Raw genomic sequence first — 15402 nt, forward strand, 5'->3', positions numbered from 1 at the left:
GCAAGCTCGAGCCGACTGTAGCTTGTCAAATATATACTATAGCAGAGGAGTTACTGGATCCCCATGGATACCAAACACTTTTTGGGAAAACGACGGCAGCTGCTCTCTTCCGCGGGTCCTGCCTTTTTTATGTCTCTCCTCGGCGATTCGCTGATCCAATACAGTGTACCGTTGATAAGACTATATGTGGGTTATGGGCGAGAAAGTGGCACCCCCTCAAAGACGTCTGTTCTTTTTTCAAACACTGTTCTGAGACGTAGGCTACAGCCAAGGAAGTCAGTTTGGGGAGTGGGGGTCAATTTATGCACAAGGAAGTGAAGGTGGACAACAAAAACATGATCTTTGACTGGAATTGCTCATTTCATTCTGGTAGGATAACTTACATTTGCTCAACACAGCAGTTCAAAGAAGGCTTGATAGAGTAATATTTATAGGAATAAATAATGGCACAGTAATCGTTGTTTATGTTACCATTCCTCCAACCAAATTCATGTTTAAAATAATTGTGTCGCCCACACTTAGTTTAGCCATTGACCCCTCTTGATTATTAATCGTGTCTCCACTATGAACCATAACACCTGAGAGATGGGGTCATGTAACTCTGATCTCCAAAGACAAAATAAGCAGTTATTAAAGCAGACAAATTTAGTCTAATGTTTAAAAGGGATTGTCCCTGGGAGGGGTGTCATATTATCTATGCTGAAGTGTTCTGTCAGTGATACCACACAGTAGAGGAGAGGTGCACGTCAACAAGTCCCTCAAGATAGTGTTCACAATCTGAAGAGGGGCATCAGATTGTGTTATATTCAACAGTGGCATATCATCGAGCTTATAAGTGCCTTGGAGTTCATTCAAAATGGCCACAGGGTAAGTAACAAGTGCTTTGGCATTTCAGCAATCCTCCTCTTCCTCTGTGACAGTTCACAGGTCCAGGGGATTCAGTCACAGCTGTCACACATGGACAGTGGAGGAGGAACCAGAGACCTGTCCAAACACACTGTGATTGGCTGCATGGTATGAACTTATACCCTCAAGTTTACTTTTACCTAAATCATTTCTAGGATATATCTTTATGGGGAAGATAATGAAAAAATGATGTCTAGTACTTACATTTATAGTACATTTTACTTTACAGTACTCATACCAACAGAACATTGGTTTAAACTTTAGGTGATATGTACTGCTCTTGTCGGCCTATACCCCATAAAGGAGAAGAACAGAACAACAACACAAACAATGACATCTTTATATCACCATATCCTTCTGGGTTGGCTCAGCGACATCTACTCAAACAACCTCTTCTTCTTGTCCTCTCTGTTCCTCCCATGTTTTCTTGAGGGGTATTTTAAGGAGCATCTTGTTTGCACAAGTTGCACCTGTTACATACTGTACATAGGGCTTCAACAAGGGTTCTTCTAAGATCCTTACAGTTCTTTGAAGAACCTTAGGGTTATTGGCACTGAAAAATGCCCCCAAAAGTTACTTCCAAGAACCCCATCGGAGGTAGGGTTCATCAAGGAACCTCCTTAGTTCTTGGGGGTTCTTGCAGGTGCCTAACTGCCCAACAAAAACATTTGGATTTGAATTTGAGAAAACAGCAGGTCCAGGCACTTAACTAAACATTTGTAAGATCTCTTAATTTTAAGGTTTTTCCCTTGTATGATCTAAATTGATAGTTTTATGGTGATACTATCTATCTTTTCATATTTGTGCAAATGGCTGTTTGGCACTTCGCTTTTAAAATTATTTATAAAACAGAAAATGGACACAATTCAGTGGATGTCAGTCAACAAAGAGGTAAGAATATGTTGAAGGCTATAGCTGCATTGGGCGCAGATGACTGAACTGCCAACTTATTTGTGTCTGCAGGTATACTGACGAGGAGGCACACAAAGGTATGTACAATTGGTATTGGTTTGTCGCATGAATGTTATGCAGATCACATGTAGGCCCACCTTACCTTCTCCACTATGCAATCTGGTTTCCGAGCTGGTCACGGGTGCACCTCAGCCACGCTCAAGGTCCTAAACGATATAACCGCCATCGATAAAAGACAGTACTGTGCAGCCGTCTTCATCGACCTGGCCAAGGCTTTCGACTCTGTCAATCACCGCATTCTTATCGGCAGACTCAATCGCCTTAGCTTCCCAAATGACTGCCTCGCCTGCTTCAAAAACTACTTCTCAGATAGAGTTCAGTGTCAAATCGGAGGGCCTGTTGTCCGGACCTCTGTCAGTCTCTATGGGGGTGCCACAGGGTTCAATTCTCGGGCCGACTCTTTTCTCTGTATACATCAATAATGTCGCTCTTTCTGCTGGTGATTCTCTGATCCACCTGTACGCAGATGACACCATTCTGTATACATCTGGCCCTTCTTTGGACACTGTGTTAACTAACCTCCAAACGAGCTTCAATGCCATACAACACTCCTTCCGAGGCCTCCAACTGCTTTTAAATGCAAGTAAAACTAAGTGCATGCCCTTCAACCGATTGCTGCCCACACCCTCCCGCCTGAATAGCATGACTACTCTGGACGGTTCTGACTTAGATTATGTGGACAACTACAAATACAGTTGATGTCGGAAGTTTACATACACCTTAGCCAAATACATTTAAACTCAGTTTTTCACAATTCCTGACATTTAATTCCAGTAAAAAGTCCCTGACATAGGTCAGTTAAGATCACCACTATTTTAATAATGTGAAATGTGAGAATAATTGTAGAGAGAATGATTTATTTAATCTTTTATTTCTTTCATCACATTCCCAGTGGGTCAGAAATTTGCATACACTCAATTAGTATTTGGTAGCATTGCCTTTCAATTGTTTAACTTGGGTCAAACGTTTCAAGTAGCCTTCTACAAGCTTCCCACAATAAGTTGGGTGAATTTTGGTCCATTTCTCCTGACAGAGCTGGTGTAACTGAGTCAGGTTTGTAGGCCTCCTTGCTCGCACACACACGCTTTTTCAGTTCTGCCCACACATTTTCTATAGGATTGAGGTCAGGGCTTTGTGATGGACATTCAATACCTTGACTTTGTTGTCCTTTAGCCATTTTGCCACAACATTGAAAGTATGCTTGGGGTCATTGTCTATTTGGAAGACACATTTGCGACCAAGCTTTAACTTCCTAACTGATGTCTTGAGATGTTGCTTCAATATATCCCCCTAATTGTCCTCCCTCATGATGCCATCTACTTTGTGAAGTGCACCCCCACAACATGATGCTGCCACCCCTGTGCTTCACGGTTGGGATGGTGTTCTTCAGCTTGCAAGCGTTCCCCTTTTTCCTCCAAACATAACCATGGTCATTATGGCCAAGGAGTTCTATTTTTGTTTCATCAGACCAGAGGACATTTCTCCAAAAAGTACCATCTTTGTCCCCATGTGCAGTTGCAAACCGTAGTCGGGCTTTTTTATGGGGGTTTTGGAGCAGTGGCTTCTTCCTTGCTGAGCGGCCTTTCAGGTTATGTCAATATAGGACTCGTTTTATTGTGGATATAGATACTTTTGTACCCGTTTCCTCCAGCATCTTCACAAGGTCCTTTGCTGTTGTTCTGGGATTGATTTGCACTTTTCGCACCAAAGTACGTTCATCTCTAGGATACTGAATGCGTCTCCTTCCTGAGCGGAATGACTGCTAAGTGGTCCCATGGTGTTTATACTTGCGTACTATTGTTTGTACAGATGAACGTGGTACCTTTAGGCGTTTGGAAATTGCTCCCAAGGATGAACCAAACTTGTGGAGGTCTCCAATTGTTTTCTTAGGTCTTGGCTGATTTCTTTTGATTTTCCCATGATGTCAAGCAAAGAGGCACTGAGTTTGAAGGTAGGCCTTGAAATACATCCACAGGTACACCTCCAATTGACTCAAATGATGTCAATTAGCCTATCAGAAGCTTCTAAAGCCAGTACATCATTTTCTGGAATTTTCCAAGCTGTTTAAAGGCACAGTCAAAGGCACAGTGTATGTAAACTTCTGACCCACTGGAATTGTGATACAGTGAATTATAAGTGAAATAATCTGTCTGTAAACAATTGTTGTAAAAATGACTTGTGTCATGCACAAAGTAGATGTCCTAACCGACTTCCCAAAACTAGCAGTTTGTTAGTTTGTTAACAAAAAATGTGTGGAGTGGTTGAAAAATGAGTTAATTACCCCAACCTAAGTGTATGTAATCTTCCGACTTCAACTGTGTGTATAAAAACCGTTGTCAAAAGTGAACCATTTTTATTCACATTTACCACAAAAATGAAGGTATGAATAATTTCACGCACATTTTGTTAATCAACTGTATAATATATATTCTTGTATTCACAGATTTCACCCTCCCTATACCGCTGATGAATATAACTGGAAACCTGTTCGATCACCATGCACTGCAAAATCCTTCTGGCTATGGATACGAAGGATATCAACACGTTGGGGGTACAGACTTAATACCTAACTCAGTTGCCGGAGAGGAAGGAAACCGCTCAGGGATTTTTTTGGAGTAACTACAATGTTATTGATCCATCCTCAGTTTGCTCTGTAACTTTAAAACAGTTACAGAGAAAACTGAGGATGGATCAATAACATTGTAGTTACTCCCAAAAAATATTACAAAAGATCTGTTTGCAACAAGGCACTAAAGTAATACTGCAAAAATGTGGCAAAGCAATTCACTTTTTGTCCTGAATACAAAGTGTTGTTTGGTGCAAATCCAATACAACACATTACTGAGTACCACTCTCTATATTTTCAAACATAGTGGCGGCTGCATCATGTTATGGGCATGCTTGTAATCTTTAAGGACTGGGGAGTTTTTCAGGATAAAAAAGTAACAGAATGGAGCTAAGCACAGGACAAATCCTTAAGGAAAAATCCTAGTGGAATCCTAGAATTCTTAAAAGAATAATGTGCAAATGTTGCACAATCCAGGTGTGGAAAGCTCTTAGAGACTGTTAAAGGAATTTTATATCTTAGATGATAATAATCAATAATCAATTCGCCTTGACTAATGCCCAAGGTTTGTAAGACAATGGGTTAAAATAATTAGGCAAGGACTCAGCTTTCTGCAAAAGGTATCTGTAGCTTTATTCAGAGAACGTTCTGAGGTCAGGATAACGAAACAGTCATTATATAGTTCTTGCTTTCTTACGCACATGCATTTACACACAAACTGTTGGTGACCTGCTTCCCCCACAAACTTCTCACACTGTTTATCACTATCCCGAGCTCGCCTGTTTCAAACCTTGGGCATTAGTCAAGGCGAATTGATTATTGATTATTATCATCTAAGATATAAAATTCCTTTAACCGAGACTCACCCAGAAAGACTGACAGCTGTAATCGCTGCCAAAGGTGCTTCTACAAAGTATTGACTGAGTGGTGTGAATACTTTCATTTCATTTTCAATTAAATTTACAATAATTTCTAAAAACATGTTTTCACTTTGCCATTATGGGGTATTGTGTATAGATGGGTGAGAAAATGAATCCATTTAGAAAATAAGACTAACATAACAAAATGTGGAATAAGTCAAGGGGTATGAATACTTTCTGAAGGCACTGTATGTACTTTGAAGCAGACTAAAGCATTAGATGAATAGTTTGTAGTGCTCTCTAATGTTCTCCCTGTGGTGTCTGCCCATCTCATTTTATGGCAGGCACTAGACAGGCAGCTGCCATTCTCTTGTTAGCCTGGGTTTTGTCCAACTGTTGCCAGGCACAGCATGCCGCTCATACACACAGATCAAAGACCACATAGACCGCTCATACAGAGATCAGAGAGGCTCAGAGCAGAAGCCATGCTATCCCAGGACATTTGGGGCTAATGGAGACAGATACTAGACACAGATACACAAACACAGTACCTGGCCATCTCATCATAATGCTTTAAAAAGTCTAGCCAAGCATCTAGGGCCTCTGAAATCCTGGTCCCAGATCTGTTTGTGCTGTTTAGCCAACTCCAAAATAGCTCAGGGACCAGGCTGGGTCAAAACAAAGTACATGGAATTTAATTTACACAGAGTTAACTGTGTAAATTCTATTTAGGTATTCTTACTGGGGAAGTGATAAACCCTTTTACTACTGAAGTATCTGACCCTATGATTCTATGGCCCTCCATTACTGGGAACTTGGGATAACATAAAACTTACTGTATCTCTGTCAGTCATGTAATACATGTGCTTCCTTGATGCCTCTAAGCCCATCAGTATACCCCTCAATCCCACACCACTGGTCTGACAATAGCATTGTGGTGAGTAGAGTGTTCCCAGAATTCTCAGGCTGGTGGGAAGTATGTAGTCCTGTAATGCGGTCGGTTGTACCGCGGTCGTGGGTGAGAGTCAGTGTAATGGTCTCTGGTAATAACTATGTGAACCCTACAGACCTCTGGCAGTCCTCTTCATTAACCAGGACTTTCAGGTATTTTGATAAAACATCTTAGCACAATGCGTCAGGTGAAAAGGGGCTTGAAATGCAGTAGACATTGTCTACATTCTCAGAGTAGTACAATTCCACAATGGGATCAATAGCTAAATTGTATTCCTTCCAATGTGCCTGTATTGTAATACATGGGTGCAGAGAGGTTTTCTAACCCCCACATTTCACTATAGTTTAAGAACTTTGAGAAAGGCAGATGATTTCATCTTCACAATGTCAAGACTAGTTGAACAATTCCTGTTCATTCTTTCACACCATGTGGGTGCTTCGAAAGACAGACCGACACGCTAAACGATTGCTTGACAACATCTACCCATCTCATATACAATGTGGTTTGGGCAGAGCAGAACCTTGCTACCTCTGAGGTCACCCACCCACAGATAACATCCATGTGTGATGTCTATGTGTAGCTCTGGGTGCAGCATTCAAAAGGGTGACTGCAGCTGGCCTGGGAACGTTATGTCATTGGAGTCTCATTTTCCCTCTGTGGCAGCATGTATGCCAAAGAGTTGGGGTTGGAGGATGGGAGGATTCTAAGAGTCAGCTTGCCTCAGACAAAAGACAACAGCTGATTTATTGTGACGACATGTGGCACTATACTCTTCAAAATAAGTTCCTACACTCTTGACTTTTACTTCCCAATACGTTCTAACAGAGAAGTTACCTTTCAAAACTGATTGAAGGGAACACATTGAACCACATACAGCTCAGGCTTCTCACGTGTCAACAAGATGAGATTTGGAAGGGCGGCCCGCGATACTTGACCATATAAAGCTTGTAGGCTATTTTACGGAGCTACACAATTCCAATTGTGAACCAGTAGATTGTCCTACTTCACTGATTTAAAGGATCAGATGGGTGCCATTTTGCTTTCACCTGTCCAGCACCTTGAGATCAGCGATTATAGTATTCAGATTCACCCTTCCTGCCAAGAATTCTGGCTATTATCCTGCAGAAGGAGGGAGCAGCTGTGCCAGTGTAATTTACAAATCACCTTCCCCTCAGATTTTAGAGCGGGCCAGAATTCGTACCTGTCTCGGCTCTAACCAACACCAGCTAAATATAGCACAAGGCTCACTGCTGACTCAGAAATACCATCTACCTTCACTGACAGAGGAGCTGCTTAAAGGGACCCTACCTGAAAAAGTCACCTCTAGAGCACTAAGTCTATTAAAACCACAGGATCATTTTCTGTTATTGCGCTAGTAGTGCATGTTTCTATGTGCAGGATGTGATGGTAGGATTTGTGATTATTAAAGCTTTACTACAGTATACATGTCAGTAGTCGGTCACAGGCTTTCACCTCATCTTTAAACAACAACTTCTCGGTCATCTGTGACTTGATTTCCAGCTGGCCTGAACCTGAGAATGTAGATTAGTCTAGGAGAAGGCTGCTGGAATCAAACACAATGTTAGCCTGTCCATTCATGATCACACTCCTGTATTCAACAAGAGGTAAAAACACAATTCTGCAGGCCATATTACTTTGAAACCCTTTATTTTCAGTGAATACAAAAAATATGTTTTCTTGTGGCCAGATAAATAGTTTCCATACTGTAGGTCATTGTCACTTCATATCTATCTTTCTTGTAGAACTGCACTTGAATTATCATTGAATTCATTATGGGACAAACACACAGGTATGAACAGTATCTTCCTACCATTGAAATGTGTCACACTACATTAACAGTGACAGCTATACATCTTAATATCCTTTTCACATTTATCCTTAAAAAAAACTATTCCTCGTGGCTGAAAAGAAAATCAATCCATAAAACTTTTGTGAGACACCAGAGTACAGACCTATTGTCCAGAGTGTGTGGATCCTGTGATTTACTTGTAACATACAATAACCGAACGACAGACTCCATTCTGCCATACATAGAGTTCAGAAGCATCTTGGTACATGCCCATGGAATGCAGTACAAAAATGTGTTGTCCTCATATATATCGTATACATATACTGATGGTACTTTTTATACAGTGACACATTCGTCTCTGCCCTCAAGGCCATGGGTGCATCTGGTAGAAAGATGGGGACAGAGGTACAGTTTATAGGACAACACAGTAGTACCTGTGAGGCCGTTTTTCATCTCTATGGGATCTAAAAGTCTTGGTAATAGGCTATGACAGGAACAACTCAAGGCCCTACTCATTGATACTGACCACACTCCTTTATCCAGCTAGATAAGTTGTCACAAGCAGACCAGATGCTGTATGAGCTAGAAACTAAGGCACTAATGACATAATACTACAAAGACCAGATGCGTGAAGTCTAACAGAACTGTACCAGCGTTTGAACTGTAGAGCCTACTGTTACACATCAATACAGAGTAAAACATGTTTAACATGGACCGTTTGCAGTTTGTTAGGGGTTATTGTCCTTATGTGCAGTTCAGAATACCAATCAGTACGTCGTGTAGATGTATTTTCTGTTCCGAAAATAATAGAACCCAGAAGCCATGCATATGACTGACACGCAAGAGCAGAATTTTACCTCACAATAATTATTTGTTTGCTAACCGACACTCACCGACTGTCCATAAAACTAGTAAAACCAAACACTAGAACCAAACCTGGGTTGTGTTCATTAGGATTTTTTTGTTGTTCTATTGGACAATTCTAGGTAGTCACTCCTCCGTTTTCCTCCTTTTGGTGCATAATGAACACAACCCTGGCAAACAGAAGGTAAATATACTGCAATAGTAGCACTTCCCACTACAGTTACACAAAGCACCATTAGAGTAAGAGTGAGACGGATTCAACAGGTGAACAACAACAGGACGTGATCCACTGTAGTGGTCCAACAGGCCCCTACAGAGGGATGGGGGACTCTGCCCCGTGTAAAACAGCAGGGGTAACCATCAGAAGCACAGTACATAGTGTATAGTCAACAAAGATTTATCGCTTCACATTCATTCAAGAGGTCTGGGGTGTTACAATTTCAGAGCCATCCATTTCAGTTTGCATTATGAGTTGTAGAGAAATCACGTTTTATCAATGAGAATCTTTTTCCAGATTGCCTGGATGTTTTTTTTAAACTCCTTCTTTAATCGTAATACATTTTCAAGACCAGCAGTTGTTTCCTACATTAGTATTTTTTCTTACAGTATCTGAACGGTTTTCAGAGGTGCAGTGTTTGTAGTGTTTGAGGTTTGAAAAGATCAAGCAAGAGGTCGCTTCATTACATTGCATGTCAGGAGGCTGTGAGGACAACACTGCCCCCTACAGCGCCTTCATAGTATTGCTTCATGAACATCAGTTCCAGCTGTATGGCTCAATATCAACTGTAAACTAATGAGAATAGTAGAGGGAAGCCAGTTAACTGACTGTCCACGGTCCAGGTTATGCAGGGCTAGGAGATCTGTAGTAGTGGAAGGGATGAGACTAGTTAAACTTACTGTAAATGTCAGAGTATCTTAACTTGCAAATGTTTTTATTCTGTAGTAACTTTGCCTCCAAATCACAGAAATAATAAAGTACTAGATTGTAATGCATCATAAGTGGTTGTCGTAAAGAGGTCTCTAGCAATTAGCCGCAAATTTAAGCATTTATCAACACTAGGTACATTTCAGTCTTCAGTGTCAAGAGCACATCTAAACAAGGATTTAAAAAGTGTCCACGCAAGCCAGGTCAATGTGACAAAAAATTCTTCCATGAAATAAGATCCATAAGCTATTCTTCAAACTGTCTGAATTACTTGCTGTCTGACAAGGAGGAGATGTGTGTGTGTGTGTATATATATATATATATATATGTGTGTCAAATCAGCCAAGTGTGGAATTTCAAACACTAGTAATATCTATGAAATGCTATAATTTCTGACTCGTCTCATAAAAAAGGAAATGAATAGCAATGTGTGTGTAAATGCCTAATGTACTGTATGCACCTAACATATCACACTCTTCTTCCTTTATGAATGAAAGTCCGGCCAAAAGGTTAACACCATGCTAACATCTAGAAATATCCCCTTAGTTTGGAGATTCAATGCCAACACTGGTATCTAATCACATCAGATGTATAGCTCCATAGAGAAAGACATTCAAACTATTAGGATTCACATTTTTCAGCTTGTTCACCTGTTACAAATCCATTGCTTCTAGAGAATACTTTTTTCCGGTGTAGGTTAACTGGCAGGTAATGCAGGGTAATAGACCGTTACAAGCCAAGTCATGTCATAGTGGTAGGAGACAACTCCTGGTAGTTAAAGACCCCTGCAGGTGTAGTAGACAGTGGCTATCCATGTCCCATTCTGGGCTTGACCCCACTGGTTGAGTGGGCACATTAAAAGGCCAACTTAACCTTGTTGCACACTGAGAAAGTCAATTTGGCCCACCGCTCGTGTGTGTGGTAACATACAACATATACATGCACAGGTACAAATGCACTCAACACACACACACACACACACACACACACAGCGGCAGCATGGCAATGCAGCAGGGTATAGCTCAGTTCTCGTCCTCCCGTAGTTCACTGGGTAAGAACTTGTACTGCTGCTGTCTGATCTGAGACAGCTTCTTCCTGGCCTCCTCCAGCTCTCTCTCCTTCCTCAGCATCTCCTCCTGGGCTGCTATGATCTGGACACAGAATAGAACGGGCACCAGTTACTACACAACACCTAGCTAATTAACACTATGATAGAACAGGCACCAGTTACTACACAACACCTAGCTAATTAACACTAGGATAGAACGGGCACCAGTTACTACACAACACCTAGCTAATTAACACTAGGATAGAACAGGCACCAGTTAGTACACAACACCTAGCTAATTAACACTAGGATAGAACAGGCACCAGTTAGTACACAACACCTAGCTAATTAACACTAGGATAGAACAGGCACCAATTAGTACACAACACCTAGCTAATTAACACTATGATAGAACAGGCACCAGTTACTACACAACACCTAGCTAATTAACACTAGGATAGAACAGGCACCAGTTACTACACAACACCTAGCTAATTAACACTGGGATAGAACAGGCACCAGTTAGTACACAACACCTAGCTAATTAACACTAGGATAGAACAGGCACCAGTTACTACACAACACCTAGCTAATTAACACTAGGATAGAACAGGCACCAGTTAGTACACAACACCTAGCTAATTAACACTAGGATAGAACAGGCACCAGTTACTACACAACACCTAGCTAATTAACACTAGGATAGAACAGGCACCAGTTACTACACAACACCTAGCTAATTAACACTAGGAGAGAACAGGCACCAGTTACTACACAACACCTAGCTAATTAACACTAGGCTAGAACAGGCATCAGTTACTACACAACACCTAGCTAATTAACACTAGGATAGAACAGGCACCAGTTACTACACAACACCTAGCCAATTAACACTAGGATAGAACAGGCACCAGTTACTACACAACACCTAGCTAATTAACACTAGGATAGAACAGGCACCAGTTACTACACAACACCTAGCTAATTAACACTAGGATAGAACAGGCACCAGTTACTACACAACACCTAGCTAATTAACACTAGGCTAGAACAGGCACCAGTTACTACACAACACCTAGCTAATTAACACTAGGATAGAACAGGCACCAGTTAGTACACAACAGCTAGCTAATTAACACTAGGATAGAACAGGCACCAGTTAGTACACAACACCTAGCTAATTAACACTAGGATAGAACAGGCACCAGTTAGTACATAACACCTAGCTAATTAACACTAGGATAGAACAGGCACCAGTTAGTACACAACACCTAGCTAATTAACACTAGGATAGAACAGGCACCAGTTACTACACAACACCTAGCTAATTAACACTAGGATAGAACAGGCACCAGTTACTACACAACACCTAGCTAATTAACACTAGGATAGAACAGGCACCAGTTAGTACACAACACCTAGCTAATTAACACTAGGATAGAACAGGCACCAGTTAGTACACAACACCTAGCTAATTAACACTAGGATAAAACAGGCACCAGTTACTACACAACACCTAGCTAATTAACACTAGGATAGAACAGGCACCAGTTAGTACACAACACCTAGCTAATTAACACTAGGATAGAACAGGCACCAGTTACTACACAACACCTAGCTAATTAACACTAGGATAGAACAGGCACCAGTTAGTACACAACACCTAGCTAATTAACACTAGGATAAAACAGGCACCAGTTACTACACAACACCTAGCTAATTAACACTAGGATAGAACAGGCACCAGTTAGTACACAACACCTAGCTAATTAACACTAGGATAGAACAGGCACCAGTTACTACACAACACCTAGCTAATTAACACTAGGATAGAACAGGCACCAGTTAGTACACAACACCTAGCTAATTAACACTAGGATAAAACAGGCACCAGTTACTACACAACACCTAGCTAATTAACACTAGGATAGAACAGGCACCAGTTAGTACACAACACCTAGCTAATTAACACTAGGATAAAACAGGTACCAGTTACTACACAACACCTAGCTAATTAACACTAGGATAGAACAGGCACCAGTTAGTACACAACACCTAGCTAATTAACACTAGGATAGAACAGGCACCAGTTACTACACAACACCTAGCTAATTAACACTAGGATAGAACAGGCACCAGTTACTACACAACACCTAGCTAATTAACACTAGGATAGAACAGGCACCAGTTAGTACACAACACCTAGCTAATTAACACTAGGATAGAACAGGCACCAGTTAGTACACAACACCTAGCTAATTAACACTAGGATAGAACAGGCACCAGTTACTACACAACACCTAGCTAATTAACACTAGGATAGAACAGGCACCAGTTACTACACAACACCTAGCTAATTAACACTATGATAGAACAGGCACCAGTTACTACACAACACCTAGCTAATTAACACTAGGATAGAACAGGCACCAGTTACTATACAACACCTAGCTAATTAACACTAGGATAGAACAGGCACCAGTTACTACACAACACCTAGCTAATTAACACTAGGCTAGAACAGGCACCAGTTAGTACACAACACCTAGCTAATTAACACTAGGCTAGAACAGGCACCAGTTAGTACACAACACCTAGCTAATTAACACTGGGACTGAAAGGCTTGACAAGAGTAAATCTGGTTTGAACAGTCTACATGTCACTGTGGAGTCTGCCAGAGCCCTGAAGTCTCACCTGAGCGATTCCTCCCACAAACTTGGTCTTGACCACCACGTTGTCATCGTCTGCCTTGTGGAACGCTGCTTTCTGGGCCGCTCGGACCAGGTTGTCCGACGCCCTCTTTACTGCATTACCAGCAGCCTTTGGGAGGACAGTCCATCAATATCATACCACATAACATGTTACAACTATTACACAATGCTAATCACAAGATGTGTGTTTGTGGGGTTACACTGAATTCCAAATTGACCCCGAGCCCCGTCTCCCCCTGCACCCCTCCAGATCTGAAACAATTAGATAGGCGTGTAAGCTCTACAGGAGTGCCTAGGAGGCAAGGGGCAATTTGTTATTCATCATCCTAGTACCTGTAGTCTCCTCATGGCCTCAGAGTCCTGGTCAGCTTTAACCTTACAGGCCACTAGGAGCTGGGCTGTGGAGGCTGCCACCTGCTTGGCTGACGAGATCAGCTTCTCCTCACTGGCTTGGCCCTGGACCGAGGCATTAGCTGCCTCACACAGGTTACTGGTGGCTGCTGCTACCATCCTGGCCTGTAGGAGAGAACACAGCGAGAACGCTTCATATACATTTCAAAGATGCAATCCATTAGAATTAATGATGTGTTCATTCCAGCTCTTCAAAAAAGGATTGACAAACGTTATTCAGCGGCTTTATTTAGATTGTGTGTGTAGGTGTGTGTACGTACCGCTGAGATGAGACCCTGGGACCACTGACCATCATCCACTGCGTTAGCTGGAATAGAGCCCACCTTGCCCTGAGCCACCAGCTCTCTCTGGGCAGCTGAAGCAGACTTGACCAGGGCACTGGTGGCTGCAGCGATGGACTTAGCTGCTTCCAGGATCTGCTCCTCAAAGTCCAGCGTTTCATCTGCTTGCTGAAGGGGAGACGAGACAGTCACAACTCAGACGTCTCACAGGAAGAGACAAAGATAGGCAGCAATCATATTACATGGTAAACGTAATGGTTTTGATGTTGGAGTTTTAGAGTATAGCTGTTCAAGTCTTTCAATTTCAAAATAGTTCACTGACAGATTTGTTTACAAATCCGTACTGTCTGCACCACAGAAACTTCTCAGTAACATCTGTTATTTGGGGCAAACTAAACGAAATAAGAACACAAAACACTTACAACTATTCTATGCCAAGTCATTCCAAGATTAGACCAGTCCCTCTCACACACAGTCTGTAGACAGGGCGGGACACTGTAGAAATATGTTTGATATATAGTTGGATTGAATAACAACCTAATATATCAAACATATCAGACAGAGGCCTGCAGAGAAGGCTTCCAGGGTTTATACTCTGACCAGAGGAGTACTTCAACAGTATATATGGACAGATGGGCTACAACTAGAACTACAGGACAGGAGGAGGGAGAGAGAGAAAGAAAGAAAGAAAGAAAGAGAGGGAGAGAGAAAGAGAGGGAGAGCAGGAGTGAGTGAGTGAGAAGGAAGGGAGGAACAGAAGGGTTAGAATCATAGACAGCAGGAAGGGGAGGGAGAAAGGGATTGAAAGAGGAAAAGAGTGAAGGAAGGAGAGAGGAGGGAGCGGTGAGCAGAAGGTCAAAGTCAGAATAGAGTAGGGGGTTCCTCCTGAACAACGTACATGATATCAGCTACAGACAGACTGATAGTCTGGTAGACAGACCAAAGTACATACAGGTGTACAAACATGAATAAATCCAGAGACAGAGGTTGCCACTACTTTCACTGTATGTGAGGAGAGACAATACAAGTATTAGACATTCAAATAGTGAATAGAGCATCACCCTATGGATCTAACACTGACTCACGGCGACTGAAC

The 15402-nt window shown here is 41.8% G+C and overlaps 1 protein-coding gene across 2 annotated transcripts in view; it reads right to left on the reverse strand.

Annotated features, from left to right (window-relative positions):
* Positions 1-7907: 7907 nt before the first annotated feature.
* The window catches only part of LOC115167002 (talin-2), a 132352-nt gene continuing 124857 nt past the window's right edge, over positions 7908-15402 (reverse strand). For both annotated transcript variants that reach the window (XM_029721006.1, XM_029721005.1), the window contains 4 exons: positions 14286-14474; positions 13948-14130; positions 13598-13723; positions 7908-11006 (listed from right to left, as the gene is read on the reverse strand). In XM_029721006.1, coding sequence (XP_029576866.1) covers positions 10878-11006; positions 13598-13723; positions 13948-14130; positions 14286-14474 — 627 coding nt within the window. In that variant the 3' untranslated portion in view covers positions 7908-10877. The remainder of the gene's footprint in view (positions 11007-13597; positions 13724-13947; positions 14131-14285; positions 14475-15402) is intronic.

This window comes from Salmo trutta, chromosome 29 (assembly GCF_901001165.1).
Source record: "Salmo trutta chromosome 29, fSalTru1.1, whole genome shotgun sequence".
Classification (NCBI taxonomy): domain Eukaryota; kingdom Metazoa; phylum Chordata; class Actinopteri; order Salmoniformes; family Salmonidae; genus Salmo; species Salmo trutta.